Source organism: Osmia bicornis, chromosome 10, assembly GCF_907164935.1.
Source record: "Osmia bicornis bicornis chromosome 10, iOsmBic2.1, whole genome shotgun sequence".
Taxonomy (NCBI): domain Eukaryota; kingdom Metazoa; phylum Arthropoda; class Insecta; order Hymenoptera; family Megachilidae; genus Osmia; species Osmia bicornis.
The window spans coordinates 7671317-7688899 of record NC_060225.1 but is presented as its reverse complement, the minus strand read 5'-3'; the positions used below and the strand labels follow the sequence as shown (position 1 = coordinate 7688899).

Genomic DNA, 17583 nt, shown 5'->3' with positions numbered 1-17583 from the left:
GATCGTTTTTCAACGAACAAATATGTTATCTCTCATTGTCCTTGAGAGAAAGTAACGTCAGAATGGGCAGAGACGCTTCAACTTGAGCCGTACGAATCATTTTCTCGCGTTTCGTGCGCCAGACACGACGGTATCTTAATCGTTGTTCGATAACGAGGGGTTATTCCCAGTTGGTGAACCACGCAGCTCGAGAGTCTCACGCGTGAAGAGTGCTCGACACATCGCAGAACCCCTTCTTCTCCTGTCCTTCTTCACCGAGTTACGCGATACCCGTCGATCCTTCGTCACCGGCTAACGGATTATACTCCTCGACGTAAGAAAAAAACGAGATACCAACGTCCTGACCGTGTGCCTGATCTCTCGCACCATCTAAACAACCCCTTCCGCTCTCTTCTCACCCCCTTTCGTAGAGCGTTAATCGCTCCACTGACCGTGATCTCGATTTTTCTTACGAATCGAACGCCTCCCGGCAACGGGTTAACTTGGTGAAAAGCTCGACTAATTATAGCGCAACGTCGGGGGGCCAAGCTCGCTTCGCGGAGCTATTATCGCCTTGCTCATAAAGGGTTATTGCGTTTAGCGAATCGGCGCCCATTGCAAGAAAAGAAGATCGAAGACCTTGGCAAAAGGTAGAGGGAAAGAGCGAGAAAGAGCGTTCCTTGAGACGGCGTCTCGCGACCTATCTACCATCGCCGTTGGACGGACGGCTACAAATTCAAGACGAAAAGCGAGCAAATAGAAGGATTCTTTCCGAGAAGTTACCCACTACCCCCGTATCGCGAATCACTCTCTGCCAAATGCCAATTATCTTTACTCTTCGCTCCGGCAATTAACAGGCATCGGGGAAACGTATCGTCCAGCTGCTACCAGTGACTATAGACACAAAAAGACTGGACATACCTTTGGGGTACCAGACACCCCGAGAGGAGATTAGGTCTGCATGCAGAGAGCACAGCTGGTATAACAATCGTACCTGTTTTACTAACTCCTCTTTTACCGCACCTAAAAAGACTCAATTTTCACTCTGTCAATTGTTTGACAAACTTGTATTCACTTCATGCGCCTTAGTAAATAAATCAGTTTAAAAAAGCAACAGAGTTATTACATAATTTACCCAATTTCATTTCCGAGTAATATATTTAATCCTGGTAATTTTTTTTCACAATTATTTGACTTAAATTCTTGTATCAATTTAGTTATTCAATGTACTTAACTCCTTTTATCAATTATTTATATATACAACATTCGATGACTTTAATAAATCATAATTATATAATTTATAATATAAATAAATATACATGAAAATCAAACTTAAAACTCAGTAATTAAAGACCTAGAACGCGGTGCGACCTCCTCAGTCCTATACCGACAGCCGAGGGATGCGGATCAACTTGTCACTTCATCAAAGGTGAAAAGCATTTATAATTTTATCCCGCTTTTGGATCTCGGACGACCATCCCTTTTATTTCACTTTTTCCAGTTATTTATTACTTTATCCCTCTTTACAGTTCAAAGTCAATCCCTTTAGGTTATTAATTATTTTATCCTTCTTTATAGGCCAAGATTTACGCATCCTAATTATCTATTATTTTATTTCTTTGTATGGGCCTCGCGCGGACCACCCTTCCCAGTTACTTATTAACCTATTCCTCTTTATGGACCAAGGCTTCCCTTCGCAATTATTTATTTTTTCATTCTATACATGTGCCTTGAGGAGATTACATCTTTTGCACACCTTACATCACTGCATCCCTTACATATCTGCATTCCTTACATCACTGCACCCCTTACATCACTACATCCGTTATATCTCTGCATCCCTTACATCACTACATCCCTTACATCACTCCATCCCTTACATATCTGCATCCTTTACATATCTGCATCCTTTACATATCTGCATCCTTTACATCACTGCACCCCTTACATCACTACATCCGTTATATCTCTGCATCCCTTACATCACTACATCCCTTACATCACTCCATCCCTTACATATCTGCATCCTTTACATATCTGCATCCTTTACATCACTGCATCCCTTACATTGCTGCATTCCTTACATCACTACATCCCTTATATCTCTGCATCCCTTACATTGCTGCATTCCTTACATCACTGCATCCCTTACATATCTGCATTCCTTACATTACTACATCCCTTACATCACTACATCCCTTACATCACTACATCCCTTATATCTCTGCAACCCTTGCATCCCTTATATCAAAATTCTAGCAAACTTTAGTTCCTTTTTCTAAAACCAGATGGCGCTGATCCAACATCGAAAAATTAGTTCACATTTTTCCCGCTAGAGGGCCAAAATTCTAGCAAACTTTAGTTCCTTTTTCTAAAACCAGATGGCGCTGATCCAACATCGAAAAATTAGTTCACATTTTTCCCGCTAGAGGGCCAAAATTCTAGCAAACTTTAGTTCCTTTTTCTAAAACCAGATGGCGCTGATCGAACATCGAAAAATTAGTTCACATTTTTCCCGCTAGAGGGCCAAAATTCTAGCAAACTTTAGTTCCTTTTTCTAAAACCAGATGGCGCTGATCCAACATCGAAAAATTAGTTCACATTTTTCCCGCTAGAGGGCCAAAATTCTAGCAAACTTTAGTTCCTTTTTCTAAAACCAGATGGCGCTGATTCGACATCGAAAAATTAGTTCACATTTTTCCCGCTAGAGGGCCAAAATTCTAGCAAACTTTAGTTCCTTTTTCTAAAACCAGATGGCGCTGATTCGACATCGAAAAATTAGTTCACATTTTTCCCGCTAGAGGGCCAAAATTGAAAATTCTCTTTACTTACCTTTACTTACCTTTACTTACCTTTACTCGAACCAGCGGCCACAAATATATTTTTCATAATATATTATTATATTTATTATATAATTATTGTAAGGGTTGTAGGGACACAAGGGATGCTGGAATGTAAGCAATGCAGGAGTATAAGGGTGGCAGAGATGTGAAGGATGCAGGGATATAAAGAAAGGAGAGATGTAAGGAATGCAGGGATGTAAGGAATGCAGGAGTATAAGGGTGGTAGAGATGTAAAGGATGCAGGGATATAAAGGATGCAGTGATATAAGGGGGCAAAGATGTAAAGGAATCGGGGATGTAAAGGATGCACACAGGTGTCGGCCTTTCCTCAGGCCGCGTATAAGGACGTCTGAAGCCCCCATTTCCGACGCCAGCGGCTCTGACAGCCCCACAGGTTTTGGTGGTGAAGCTGTCATATGTAGTGTTGAGAAAAGGGCTGGATCAGACTCCCCTTGCTGCTCCTCTTGGTCCTGCAATATGACAAGACTGAGCATCAGATACTGACTGACAATGAGTAATGGGGTATAGTCTTTGATATCGAAGCAATCTGCTATTACCATCAACGTGCGTTAGACTGTTGCAGTGCGAAGTATTTCACATTTTTATATTAGGATAGAACAGATGGCGTTCGTTCTCAAGGGAGAAATTCAAAATACCTTGAAAACAAAGGCATGTCTAATTTTGTTGAATTTGTAGTCACTGCCCTTGCGCTTGGAAAACTTGATCGAATTTTTGCCAAATGGAAATGGAAATCGGTGATCTAGCGGATGTCTTAAAATCGCGGTAAAAGTCAGTTTTAATTTTTACGTTTTTCTGTAAAAAGAAACCAAAGAGACTCTCTATATTTATCGTTATCAGGAGGCAACCACGTGTAAATCATTTTAGTTTTAATTACAGATCTGAAAGAAATGGTACTCTATGGAAGAGAGGAGAAAAGTCCGGGCGGAAGAAAAGTCCGAGTTTATCAAGTGAAAGCCGATCATTTTAGCTGTCAGTCTTTTTCCGACGTTCGAAGCGAGAGGATCTGAGACTTCATTCTTATCATCATGACATTTCCTTCATTTATCTCTGCAACTTGCAGCGAATAACGTTTGTATCTTTGCTTGTTTATCATTCATTTACAATATTTCTGATATCAAAATTAAAAATTTATTTTTATTTTTCATTAGTTGCCGATTCACTAGCCGTAAAAAGTGTGACCATCTATGAACAGACGGAAGAACTTGATGGAAACCGCTTTCTCAAACGATTACAAGAAATTTTCTTAATTAAATAGTTTATTGCGTTTTTTATTAAATAATAGCAGATTAGGTAATAATTTAATATCAGCGATCTAATACCGAATTGCCGCGCTACCTATTTATGATAAATCTTCCGTCAACCCCGGTCGATAACTAGTTACCATCACTGAGGAAAATGGCGTCAGCATACAGACGTCGTTACTCATAATTTATTAAGCAGTAGTAGTAATCTACTGCTTAATAAATCTTATCAAACATTATAAAGGAATGTAATTTGAACTTTCCTCTTTCTGTTTCAATCATAAATTATTGTGAATTATTACAACATACGATAGAATCAATGAAATACCAACGGGTGTTCAATGCAGAGTGTGCAGCTACCACAATAATTGCTAATAACTAAGTGATTATAAATGAAATCTGCGCAAACGTGGTATTAGAAAACTCTGCAGACATTATTTTTCGAGAATTAATCGTGAAAGTTCAAGTTTCATTGCTGATAAATGCGTAAATGATGATTTACTGTTTATTATATGCGTTTCTAATTTCTGGCGAGCGGAGGTATTAGGAGTACATAACTAAAATTGGTGGCACAAATTGTGCCACTTTCTTGGTTATCCTATTATCCTGCTACCAGGCGAGCAATTTCAGCAAATGTTATCCTAAACGTTGACCGATAGAAAATGGAAGTCCCTTATAATGTAATTATTTTACGACGTTGTAAAAACATAACAATAAAAAATCAAAATTGCAATACATTTGCGTTGTTAATTTATATAATTTAAGTATGTATAGATTACGTGAACTTTATACTACTATCTACAATTATGAAAGTCAATCGATTGTACTAAATTATTGCAAAATGAATAAATAAAGTTCTTTGAACAGTACCACGGAGTGTTGAAATTCTTTGCCACGAAAAGTAATAATTGTTTAATATTAAGAAAACGAATGTTTATAACATTCATATTAAACAATTATAGGAACCCTATTCTTTATATTGCAGCCTTAAAAGTTCAAAAAATAATTTGCAAACTTGAGAAATTAATAAAAGATCGCAAATACGCAGTTCGCGTATGTATAAACATAAGGCGGAATTACAGTCGAAAGAATATTTAATATTTATTAAATACTAACTCACTAAATGTTCCTAAAAATCATTAGAAAATATAGTTTCAACTTTGCACTTCACGTCACAATCGTAAAATGCTATAAATAATTGCAGTATACAATAAAATTAATGAAAATTCAACAAGTACTTCATGTACGTAATTGCGTAATAAAGTAATTGCTAATAACTAAATAATTACAACTCAAATATATGCAAAAATAGTATTGAAAAATTCCGTAAACATTACTCTTCAAGAATCGGTCATAAAAGTTCGATTCTTTGCAATATTGAGCTTGCAATTAATTATTTTGTAACATATATAACTTACACGTATAGGCCGGTTGACCTCCTTCCATGTTTTGCTATCCCATTACTAGAAGCAAGTTGCGGAGCCGTAACTTCCCCCACTACGCCACTCCCTCTGTCCGTTGCGCTGACTGGGCGGGGAACTCCGCGACCAATGAGCGCAACCTCCTTGCACGTTCTGCTATCCTATTACCAGGAGCCGGTTCAGATTCGTAAGTTCTCCCACCATGCCACCCATGGAATGGCGCCATCTCCTTGCGTATTCTATTATCCTATTACCAGGAGCAGTTCCAGGGGCCGAATTCATAGGCGTTCCATGCACACATTTCATACACCAATCCTTAGTTACAAAATTTCAAAATGGTAGACAAACAGATGTTACAAATTTCGAAAGATGTTAGGAACGCCTTCGTGCACATTATGTCCTCTTGATAAGACATTTATTAATTGAAATATATATTTAATTCTGGAATAAATAAATCCGGAGATTTAAGTCGTCGATGGTGCATTCGTACGTCGCGACTTACGGCAAACTACCTTCGATACAGATAGGAGTTGGATATAAAACTATCAACCACGAGGTGTTTATCGATATCTGTCGCATAATTACCATGGTAACGCAACGATAAAATCCCACGGATGTTTGATTTCTTATTGAATCGCGGACACCGGTGTTTCTGAACGAATTCTACGTACCTCGTGTATGGGTATGCAGCCTTGGTGAAATTCACACGTGGCTAGCTCCGCGCTCCGTGTGTACCAATCGATTAGATTTCTCGTCGCCGACCCCTGTTCTCCGACAAACCGGAGGAGAATCGATTTCCCTCGATTGCTGCATGTTTAAGAGATAAGGGGCAAGCAAATTAAACGGAGGCTAATCGGTCCGCTAATTGGAAGCGGGCTAGATTTCTCGGAATTCCGATAATGATTTAGCCTGCCCGATTCGCTGGCACGACCCGAAGATCTATTTTATTCTTAGAACGTAAAAGAAGTCGGTACGAGCAGAGTCTGTAACAGCAGCAAGAAAACACGGTGCTCGATAGATATTTTGGAGGAGGACAGCGATTCGAGTCTCGCGTGGCTCGCGTCGAGATTCCGATGAATGGATAGCGGAGGAAGATATAACCGGGCGATAATAGTAGAATCAGGGCAGCTGCGTAAGGATTTACGACCCTTTGTAACCCGTGTCGCGCGCGGCATTCCCCCGCACCGAATAATGCTTGAACTGTCGAAATTTATCGATCCTATCTACTCACCCCGTTCCCCAGCCAAATATTTACATCGTACACAGAAAGAAATGTAAGAAGAACTACGATTTTCAACTATTTTCCCGACGGATCAACGAACCATCGAAAGAGAGAAAAAATGAGAAAGGTCACGAGATTGCTTCCTGCTTTTGCGAGAATTCGCTCCGAGACCTATATATTTATGAATTCCAAGATTAAAAGCGTGCCGGTGATTAACGCGAGGATACGGAGCGGAGAGGAAATTAATTATATCGCGAGGCCCGATAATTTATAACTGAATGCTGCTTTGTCCGTGAATTCGTATCCGGACCACTCAAGGAGATGTCGACATTTTTTTCTTCTCGGAATGGTTCGCGGAAGGATGTTGGAAATCGACCGCGATAATAGGTGTATCGCCCTGAAACGGGCCGGTCAGATAAAGATGCGCCCTTCTTTTCTCAATGAAATCTATTGTAGAGCAAAAGTCGACGAGAAGCTCGATCGTTTCCGGGGTCAAAAATCTAGCCGTTTCACGGAATCATTTTTATTTTTTTTTCGTCAAAAATGTGTGGTTCTACCCTACGAGTCTGGCTCGGAATCGAAACGAAACGCGTTCCATCGAGATCTCTCGATCGACGTCGAGTCGCTGAAAAAGAAATACAGCTGTGGCAGGAACGATAGGTTCTCGCGACGAAACGCTGACTCTCGTCAACTTTTTCCTTTCCCATTCGTTCGTTTTTTTTTTCTTTTTTTCCTAAGTCGAAACGAAACCACTGTCGACGATGAAAATACGACGCACGATGACGGCATCGGTTATTTCTATCCGGAAGGCTATACTTTTCGTGTCGGTCGCGCGTGTCGAAAGGATTGTTCCAATTCTCGGCTCGAAATTTTAGGAAATCGTCGAGATCGAAGGTTTCTAAGAGGCTTGTTGCACACGCGCGATCCAGCGCGAGAACAGGAACAGCCGGAGTCCTCGACGAGGTTTAATCTCGAGACGCGGATAAGTGGCATAAAAGTCGCGACATATTCCCACGTTCCTCGTTGGACGAGCGTCCCGATAAGAGTGTTTGCTCTCGGAAACTTGGAACGGTCCATTCGTCCGTTCGACCGGTCGCGGTCCTTCTGCTTGCTGGTTCGCCGTTAAATATTTAAACGCCAGTCCGCGTTTTTCTCGCTTAATTAAATCGTTCGTAAACGCACACAAAATCGAAAAAAACAAAAAGGAATACTTACCGTTGCTTGATCGTCCGACGGCGCGACGCTCCGGCGGCGATCCGACGACCGAAATCTTCGCGAGGACGCAACGAAGAGGGCGAGAAGAAAGTTGGGTGTCATTTGGAAACGCTTCGTTTATTCCTATAAATCTTAGTATACAATAAACGGTGTCGTTAAATTAGCATCGGAACGGTGTCGCGTGAACGCGGCGATCTACACGTTACAGGCGGCGCAATAAATATCTAAGTACAAAGGCACGAGCGTCGGATTGTAACGAGGAATAATTTCAGGCGACGACGCTTGGCGTGCTTCGATGGCCGTCGATTCGTTGCTTGCTGTACGCTCGCCTCTTTGCTCTCCTTTCGTCAACAATAGTAATAATAATAATAATAGATAATAAAATAATAATAATTGTCGAATAAAGGAATAATGGTAATAATAGAAATAGCCAAGTTAGATCACAAGCTTCGAGGGAAGAAATGATCGCTATACCGCTTACCACCGTATTCCTTCTAACAGATTCGAAGAAGAAACCTCGAAGAAAGCGGAGAACGTCTCGCATCGCGAATTTATTTCAAGAGCGTTCAGTACGCCCGTTTCGTCCGACGAACCAACCGCTCTCCAACGTCCAGTTTATAATTGCTGTCTTATGCATACTTTATTAGACGTTCGGATCGGCGCGAGACACGGTGGTATCGAGCGGTCTCGGTTTGTTTAACTTGAAATTCTGCGCTTTGGAATGGCCAGCTGTCATGGAATGATGTCATGGAGTAAGAATCGTGAGTGTCTGTGAGCTGCGCCGTACGCGCCACGAACCTATCCGTCGCTCGTTCTCCAAGCATCGAATGATCGAGCTATCGATATCGTTTCAATCACCGTTCGTTTGAAAACGAGCTGTGAAACGTACGCTGCATTAAACTTTGTCTTCTCGTTCCTACATGTAGTGAGGCCAACTCTCGATACCAGGTACGTAACGTTGGTACTGCGCGTACGATGGAGACACGTGGGGATGGCTCATCTGCGTGGTCGCGTGTGAGTAGTGAGGATTGTGAGAAGAGGATATGTATTGCATGGGAGGAAGGGGTGGTTGCAGTTCGTGGTAACGGACTATCTCCTGTGGCGGTCTGTCTTCCCAAGAAGCCTCGGCGATCGTCTGCTCCGAGCAATGTCGTTTGTTCGGCCTCTCGATTTCCTCGTCATATCTGCGAAAAGCAGCAGTCTTTTTACTGAAAAGTCGAATTTTATTATATTCAAACTTGCTTCTCGAGCATCGAATTACCTGTTGAAAATCCACTGAGACGCGGTGCTCGCCGAAGGAGGCACGTGCATCGATGGCACTTGAGGTCGGAGGTACTGGTCCAGCTCGCTGCTCTCGACCTCGCATTCCTGAGGGTTCAACGAAATATTTAGACCGACCCCGCCTAGAGATCCGAGCCCGTTCAATTGACCCTCTTCGATCGGTAGCCCCTCGCCGACATCTATGTACCGAAAATCGACGTTTGATTGCTGTTGCTGCTGTTGCTGATGATGCTGATGCGGAGACTCGCTGGATGATGCGATCGCGAGATCCTGTTGCTGTTGTTGGTAGACGTTGTTGTTCTGTTGTTGCGGCTGATGGGCGGCCTGGACGCAAAGAAATCGCGTCGCTTCGCGATGGTGAACCGACCGACAAACGCGTTCCTCGCACAATCTCGCATCCGGCCGAAAGTTGTCGGAAAAACGATCGAGCACAGGCAGCGGCGAGATTGGTCGACGGACAATTACCTGATTCGCGTAGTGTTGACCACGGGGAGTGGTGGGAGGAGTCGGCGGTGAAAGTCCGTGATTCGGAGTGGTCGGAGGGGACAGGCTGATCCCGCTTTGAGGCGAATTAGGCCCTTGCGCGCCCCTCGGACTCGCGTCCTCCTGCTTCAACGACCTGGATACGTTGAAGCTCGCGTTGCTTTGATTCCTCGACGGCGAACTCTCCCTGCCCGCCGTTCGATTCTGATTCCGCCGTCGGGGCTGATACTTATAATCCGGATGCTCGCGCTTGTGGATCACGCGAAGACGATCCGCCTCCTCGATGAACGGTTTCTTGTCGTTGTCCGACAGCAATCTACGAATGCGGATTGCGAACGAACGGATTAAAAAATGGGGATCGATCCGGAGGTATTCACACGCGACCGCGTGAAACGAGAACATTTCCATCGACGTACATATCTGCGGCGATACACTCGACGAGTGCAAGTCGGGAGGTCTGGTTAGTGTTTCTCGCCGCGTAAAGAGTCTTAAGGGCGCAGCTCGTTCGCCGCGTCACGTCGGAGCGGTTCTCTCCTTCGACTCGGTATATGTACATGCGCCTCCCGTCCCCTGTTAGCCTTTAATTCCTCGTGTTTATGTTCCCACTGGGCTCGTAAAATCCCGGGACCGATAAGCTTTTCCGGTGTTGGCCGCGAGATCGCTTCTCCACGATTCCGGTAATAATTCTATTCTCCGTCTCTGGTCCCTTATCGTTTCGCGCCGTTTTCCTTTTTCGCCTGGCTAAAACGTCGCGTCACCTCAACTCCGAAACGAAACGAAACGAAACGTAACGGAGCAACCTCGAAGGCGACAGTGACGGTGAGAACGAGTCGAAGAAAAGGAGAGAGGAAAGACAGCCCATCTGGTCAATGGACTTTGCGCCTGAAAGTTTTTTCGGACGGTAGGGTTCGACGACGACGTCGACGATAGCGGACCATGTCAGCCTCTCTCTTTTTCTTCGCCAGATGCAACGCAGGGTCAGCTAATTTACTCGAGGGCAGGCGGTAAGGCGTCGCGACCACGCAAAGTCTACCGCTCGTTTTATCGGGGGGAGGACGTTGCGCGTCTTTCTGCTTCCGTCGGATAACGCGCATTTACCTGTTCGTCACGAGCGTTATTTGCACGCAGGGGACGAGACGGGGTAAGAGGAGGCGACGCGAGACGACCAAGGGACGGGCAGGTTCGGAAAAATTCACCTGACGAGGACAAGGCGTTTATTGTGATCCTCGGGGAGGCCCTTTATCCGAAGCGGGGAACCGGCCGGCAGCTGTTAGCACGCGCCAACGATGAACCGGGGATATATCTTTCGTTTTCGTTTCGTCGACAAACATCGCGTCTAATATCCGAACGTGCGATACCTTTCGAGCCGGAAGAAAGAGGACAAGATTTATTTCCCAAGCTCACATACACCTGGTTCCTCGGAGATATCGACGCCGATATCTACGACTCACGATTACTTTTTTCTCGCAAATGATCCGAGAGAATTTCTTTCCCTTTCACGCGATTGTTCGAGAGAACACGAAAAGAAACGAAGCAGCGCCGCTCCGTTTCTAGTAGAGGCAACGTCACGCGCCCCAACGGGAAACGCTTTCTTTACTTTCGGTAGCCCGTGCTAATATCCCCGAGGGTCCATTTCGAAAGGTGCTAAATAATTACCGCTTTAAAAATCGAACACGAGCGCCGACGTGGCTTGTTCTAACGAGAAATAGACGGAAAACACGGTTTAGAAAAGGAACGAAAGTTAGGCTTCGCGAGTCAGCTCTATTTTGACGTCAAATGATAATCGCGCGAGGCTATCGTTGATCGGAATCGCGATCGAGCGGTATCGTAAAATGATTCACCGCGGGGGTGCCGGTCGGGGCGGCGTTCTGTGATCCTCGCTCACGGCACCCACCGGGGCACCTCGTTAGAGTCTCGATCGAGAAACGGAATATCCGTCCTCAGACGTCGCGTACGCGAATATCTCGAATACGTACTCGTCTCTGTGAAAGCACCGCAACGCGTTCGTCGACCGATCGAATCGTACGAAGCGTTTCCGCCAAGGATCTCTAAATGAACGACCAAACGATTTTCACCAGTGACAGCCAACGTCGAGAAATAAAGGCTGCGCGGTTGTCAACCGAGGTCGGTCGTACCACGTGCAGTCTCGGCGCCACGTGGTTAAAACGTGTTCGATTTCCGTGCTTACACGCGCACTTGGCGTATATTTGTGTACGTGTGTTATGTCGTGTAAAAAAGACTACTCGCGAAATCGCATGTAAAAATAGACCGGGCAAACAAGTGGTCGCGTGGATCGTCCCAGCTGGAGACGAAGTTGTTCGGAAAAATCTCAAGAAAGGTAGACAAATATACATTGCAACCACTCACCGCCAAAGTTTCCCTAAAGTCTTGGACAGCTCCGCGTTGTGAAGTTGAGGATATTGGTCGGCGAGTATTCGTCTGGCAGCCTGGGCCCACACCATAAACGCGTTCATCGGCCTTTTCACGTGCGCCGCTCTTTTGTCGCCGGAACCCCTGCAATTCGAGGACATTATCTTCATTGGAAACGATTGTTCGTTTCGAACGCATGCGAAGCCGCCGTCGACGACGATGACGACGGAAGCGTACGATTTCGAAAGGGTGCAGCAGCGAAAGGAACGAAAGGCGAGGCTGGATCGAGAATCCGGGAAAGGATTGGACACGAGAGATCGAGTGACTTGCAGAAGAAAATAACCAGATACTCGGATGCGTTCGCGTAGTTTTGTAGCCGCGCGTATAGCTACCCCTGGGTCATCCGGGCGAACGCGGCACGCTTAAAATCGACCTTAAAATAACACTGCCGCTGCCAACGGGTGACGAGCAGGAATGGACGTATCCCTTTCTTTCTTAGAAGATGACTTCATAAAACCGTTGCCACGTCCAGTCGGGAATCGACGTGACTGACGTGATTGCCGTACAAGCCTCCACCCTCCTACTCCTCTTCCTCGTGATGTTTTCTTTCTGGGATTAATCGATCCTCGCTCGAGGACCTCGTGGCACGGTGAACCGAGCTGGTAACCACCGAGCTAGCTAAGAAGCCTAACTCTGCTCCGTGACGAACCGTTCCGAAACGACGTCGAATAAAAGCGGCCAAGAATTCGAGAAAAACAGGCTCGCACGTATTTCGGCCTCTTTGAAATAAGAGGGGCGTTAAATCCGTGTGTAAACCCAACCGGTGAGGAGCCGTTGGTAATTAGCGCGGGCTCACTAACAAGGGTTTTCACGGCAGTCGCGAGTCACTGCGGTACGCGCGGTTTACCTAGATACGCAAAAAATCTTTCAGTCTTTACACCTCGTTTAGACGGTCGAACAGACACGGCGTAGGCGTGGCAGCTACGCATCCGTCTCATTATTTCCCAACATCATCGTTGCAATCACGAGGAACCACCGCAACCAGTTGCTCCCTCGGTCTCGATAAAAGAAATCGTGCGACGTGGACTTACCGTTGGATAAACAGTCCGGGAAATGCGCAACGGTCAGGGTGTATTCTCATGGATTTCATGGGAATTAAAACTAGTCGATTTTATCGGCCCGTATCCGTCGGAAATAAACATCGTACCCTTTAGCTACCCCGAGATAACCCCGTATAATTGAGGGTTAGCGGGCGATAAGCCGCGCCGCATTGCGACGCACGCTCCAACCGTTTTCCACGTTCCCGAACGAGCCGCGATCGGGAAATTCTCGCCAAGCCGTTCGTACACGTTCGTTCGAGTTTCCACGAGGCTTCCGCGTATCGATATTGCTATTGATATTCTCGAACGAATGGTAAATCGTCGCTGCGCCATCGGAAAGGATTGCGTCACGTTCTTGGAGCGCGTGATTCGATTTTATCGAATCGTAACGATCGTCGGCATGGCGCAACGGGACGGCCATTAATTCGTCCCCTTCTTCGATAGGCGAACGAAAAAAAACCTCAGTTCCTCTCGTATCGCTCGTCCTTTGCGATCTTCTCTGCTTCTCACGAATGCCGATCCATCGACAGAAATAGAGAGGAAGACAGCCCACCAGATCGGACATTAATTAGCTAATTTGCGTTAATTGGCAACCGAGGACATTTTTCCACGAGTCGTCGTTTCCCAAGCCGAGGAAACGAGTGCGTCATAATTAAGTTAGCGTTACGTATTTTTAAAGCTTATACCCTTCTTCTTCTCTTCTTCCCTTCTCCACTTGCCTCGCTCTCTCTGCTCCTTCTTCCTTTACCTTTTTTCTTCCCTCTTTTCCCATCTTTCTCATCGCACCTAAAACATCCTGGGCGCAACTTTCTCGCGCGAATTCCTGCTAATATCGTGGCTACGCAAACGCGAAAATGTGTCCCTTTCAGCTGCCGCGAAGGAAACACGAATTAAACGTGTGAGAAATATTGAACGGGAAACTCACTTGGTAGCAACAGGTACCAGAGTCCAGTCGTATCCCTGAAGAACTTTGGTGACCGCTGCGCTGATCCTCTCGCCTCCGTTAGCGCCGATCGTCGATGCTTTCACGTTGTTACCGTTATTGTTGTTGTTATTATTGTTGCTGGTGTTACCGTTGCTGGAGCCGGCACCGCAGTTACCGTCGCTACCGTTGCTCGACGAAATCGAACCGGATGCCTCTCCCATGACGTCGTTCATCTTTCGCTTTCGTTCTGGTCAGGAGAAAAATAACGGGAACGATAGGGGACGAAGGAATCGACGGATTTATCGATTCGGAGGACGCGCACGTTACCGAAGAACGGTTCATCGACTAATTGAAATGACCATTTTATCGCGATAGAACGTCACTTCCGTTTCGCGCGGCCCAGCTCGAACCGCGTCCGCGATTTTCCGCTCGTTTCTCCGTTTCTTGTCTCGTCTTCCCTCGCCGATATTCACTGTTATCGACGCGCACGTTTGTCACGTTTAATTAATTTTGCACTCGATTACGGCGCGCGGGAAACGCAACGAACGAGAGGAGCATCGTGTTGATCCGTCGGGAACGCGTTGAGGTCTTGGTCTCTATCTTCGCGCAAATTCTTTTTCTTCGTCGTGACTCAACGGCTACGGCAATTCTAATCTGCGCTCCTCTTTGTGCATCGACCCGTTTTGCTCTCTTTTCCTTCGCTTCCACTATCGGCCACTCTCCACGGCACCATCGACGTTCCAGAACAGGCGAATAAACGGGCAACGGATACTTGGATCCCTTTCTTCGTCGATCACCTCGAAACTTGATGAATTTTCGATCGAACGAACCACCTTCGGTTACCACTTTCCCTCACGGTTATTTCACTTTCTTCTCAAAGTCCTCGTTTGGAGTTTTTCGCGGAATACTCACTGGAGTAGCGCACAATCGACGATGATCTATCGCGCGAGATACAAAAACTTTTGAAAACGCGTTCGACAAAGATCTATCACGGAGAATCGATTGCTGTCACTTCGACGATCGAGTATGCGAGGGAAAGCAAGAAATCACTGGCGAAAGCTCGCGTTTTGGCTGCACAAGATCACCGAAAACATCGCGTTCTCGTTCGTTTTTCCAGCAAAGTCGAGAATGCTGGAGGCGCACGAGAGGAGCCAGTGTCGGACGAGGATTTCTAGTTGCTTGCGCGATCGGCGCTCGAGTGAGGTGGTTGCATCGCCTCAGGGCAGTTTCCACCGATTGCTCCGACACAGCGGCTGCTAGTTGGGGGCGGGGCGATGCCGAAGAGCTGGTAACACTTGTTGCTTCGCGATCGTGCCCACCGTCGATGCTACGAGATACGAGGGGAAAGGGACTTTTACCGATGTACTCTACGCTTGCGGACGCTTGGGTGCTACTCGCTCCTCCACTCTCGATCCGAGGAAATTCAACGCGCTTCTTACGAACGCCCGCGAAATTCGGCAGAAATTCAGACGCGAATTCGCGGAATCGAATGGATGACAAACACCCTTTCTCTGGATCCAACTTAGAATCAAGGTCGAAATGAAATCTCCTCTGAGTTGTTGAAAATTTCTCCTTCTTCCGGTTCTTCTGTAAAAGAGCAAATGACAAAATCAGAGCAACGATCGAGTTCGTTTGATTTCTCTTCTACCTACGATTATCAGTACCCCTCCAGGGATCCCTTCCCCGTGCTATCATTTATTCCAAAGTCGTTTCTCCTCGTCGACGGGAGTCTCTATGGCTACGCGACGTATCCTCCTGAAGTAAGACCAATCGGGTTTCTTCTCGCTCCACCTATCTCTCCTTTCTTTTCTCCTTCTCTCTCGCTCCCTCTTCCTCGCCCGTTCTCTCTCTCTCCTCCTATCCGTCTATCCCTCTTTGTCCTGGCTCGCCTTCTCTTCCTTCCACCCACGCAGGACCGGCGATTGGTCGGTCAGTCGCTAGCAATAACAACGTCACAAGGAGGAGCGTGCAATTTTCCTGGCGACGCACCAAGTCCGAACGCCTCGATGGTTGCACTCGTCCACGGGATCCCGAAGTGGACGGAGGTGGTCTTTTGCACTCGAGGAACGTTGCAGTCGAATCGACTCAAGCGTAGAGTACGAAGATCGAGTTTGTTTGTTTGACAGCCGGTTCCTCGGTATCCTCGAGAAGAGAACTCCGAATGCGACGCGCGATACGCAGCGTGTCCGCAGCTAGCGCATGCGGTACGCGATGACATCGTGCCGGCTCGATGACAGTGCACAATGTAGTCTAGCTGGTATCACCGTTGGGGGTCCGAGAATTGCGGTGCTCGCCACCCGGGGGGCTACGTGTGTCCAGTACTCGATGCCTCTCCACGGCTATCTTCTCTCTTTCCCCCCCTGTCCTCTTCCTCTTTCCTTAGGTAACCCTTACCCGTCCGTTCGTATCCACGATCCCTCCTGACCAGCAAGTATCCTTTCAAGTGTCCGACAGAGATCCGACGCAGGACCCCCGGGAATTGGTGAAATCATTATTTCGTATCTGTCACGCTGCTCGATCTCTTCTGCCTCCACGTACATACACAAGTATACCTACATATCTGTCCTTCTTATTTTATGTAGAAACTCTCCAAAGGAAGTCCTACGATCGTTCGTATGCACCGGTTTGTTTAGTTTCCCGAGAAAAAGGATACGGTAGAGTCCTTGTTCGCGGAAGTTGAAGAGCGTAGGCGACCCGGGAGCGTGCGTTTCCCGAGCGTGAGCGGCCCTGAAACCAATTCTCGTTCGCGTATACCGAGAACGAAGGCACATATTGACGCCACGTGCGCTCCGGGATGTTTATCCCAGGAAGAGCAAAATTCCGGCTTGCTGAAATCAATATTATTGTTCGCGGTCGGCTAAATTTGAATCGCGATTCGGTTGCAGCGCGTAATGCCGGCCGCGTGTGCGGGAAACAACGGATCGAGGAACGATCGATGCAACAATGTTGGAAAAAAAATATTCCGAACCGTGAGCGAGGCGAGGCGAAGGAGAAGGAAAGTTAAAAGGGTTCGCGCAGGGGTTTACGCGCTCTCAAGGTTGTTGCACGCGATGGAAAAAGGGGTACGCTCGTTGGACAGCGAGCGCATTTCCCTTCGCGATAGACTCGCGTCGGGGCTGTGATAAAAACGTAGCGATCCGTAATCCGTCCAAGTGTCTCGAGCGTTTCCGAGAGGCCGAGTACGCGTTTACGCGCTACCAGCACGTTAATCCCGTAAAGTGCGAGCAAGATGCCTCCTTTGATCTCTCACAAAAGCCGCCACACGGCATTGACCGTGGTTTATATATGCTCATGTATGGGCCACTGTATTTGCTAGCTCACTCATTCATTAAATTCGTTGTATAATTAGGCTCGACAGAAAGACGGAGACTGTCAACCCCGTGATTCGTGTGCAGTCGCGCGACGTAGACATAAAAAGGAGCACTGCCTCCACCGTCTCTTTCTCCTCCTCTTCATCCTTGTTGCACTATTTCTTCGGCACC

The 17583-nt window shown here is 46.4% G+C and overlaps 1 protein-coding gene and 1 long non-coding RNA gene across 5 annotated transcripts; one reads left to right on the top strand and one right to left on the bottom strand.

Annotated features, from left to right (window-relative positions):
* Positions 1–1282: 1282 nt before the first annotated feature.
* Positions 1283–4810, top strand: LOC114875606. Of its 2 annotated transcripts, XR_006829838.1 has the most exons (4): positions 1283–1408; positions 3519–3611; positions 3720–3911; positions 3992–4810. It is a non-coding gene; the product is annotated as an uncharacterized LOC114875606 (long non-coding RNA). The 2 variants fall into 2 exon arrangements; XR_003789258.2 differs by lacking the exon at positions 1283–1408 and having other exon boundaries at positions 2863–3611.
* A 3230-nt stretch (positions 4811–8040) lies between these two features.
* LOC114875568 (transcription factor SOX-9-like) lies at positions 8041–17540 on the bottom strand. Of its 3 annotated transcripts, XM_029185976.2 has the most exons (6): positions 15754–17538; positions 14102–15688; positions 12074–12220; positions 9689–10022; positions 9204–9547; positions 8041–9126 (listed from the first exon to the last, which is right to left on the bottom strand). In XM_029185976.2, exons 2-6 carry the CDS (start codon positions 14332–14334, stop codon positions 8859–8861), a joined length of 1326 nt encoding a protein of 441 aa, XP_029041809.1. In that variant the 5' UTR covers positions 14335–15688; positions 15754–17538; the 3' UTR covers positions 8041–8858. The 3 variants fall into 3 exon arrangements, with proteins under 3 accessions (XP_029041809.1, XP_029041810.1, XP_029041812.1); XM_029185977.2 differs by having other exon boundaries at positions 9204–9535; positions 14102–17540; XM_029185979.2 differs by having other exon boundaries at positions 12074–12202; positions 14102–17540.
* Positions 17541–17583: the final 43 nt, after the last annotated feature.

Coding starts and splice junctions, on each gene's coding strand:
- LOC114875568 (XM_029185976.2), bottom strand. CDS start 14,334: ATGAACGACGTCATGGGAGAGGCATCCGGTTCGATTTCGTCGAGCAAC. Junction 9,548..9,688: donor GTCAACACTACGCGAATCAG/GTAATTGTCCGT, acceptor CTTTGCGTCCAG/GCCGCCCATCAGCCGCAACA. Junction 9,127..9,203: donor TCTCAGTGGATTTTCAACAG/GTAATTCGATGC, acceptor TGCTTTTCGCAG/ATATGACGAGGAAATCGAGA.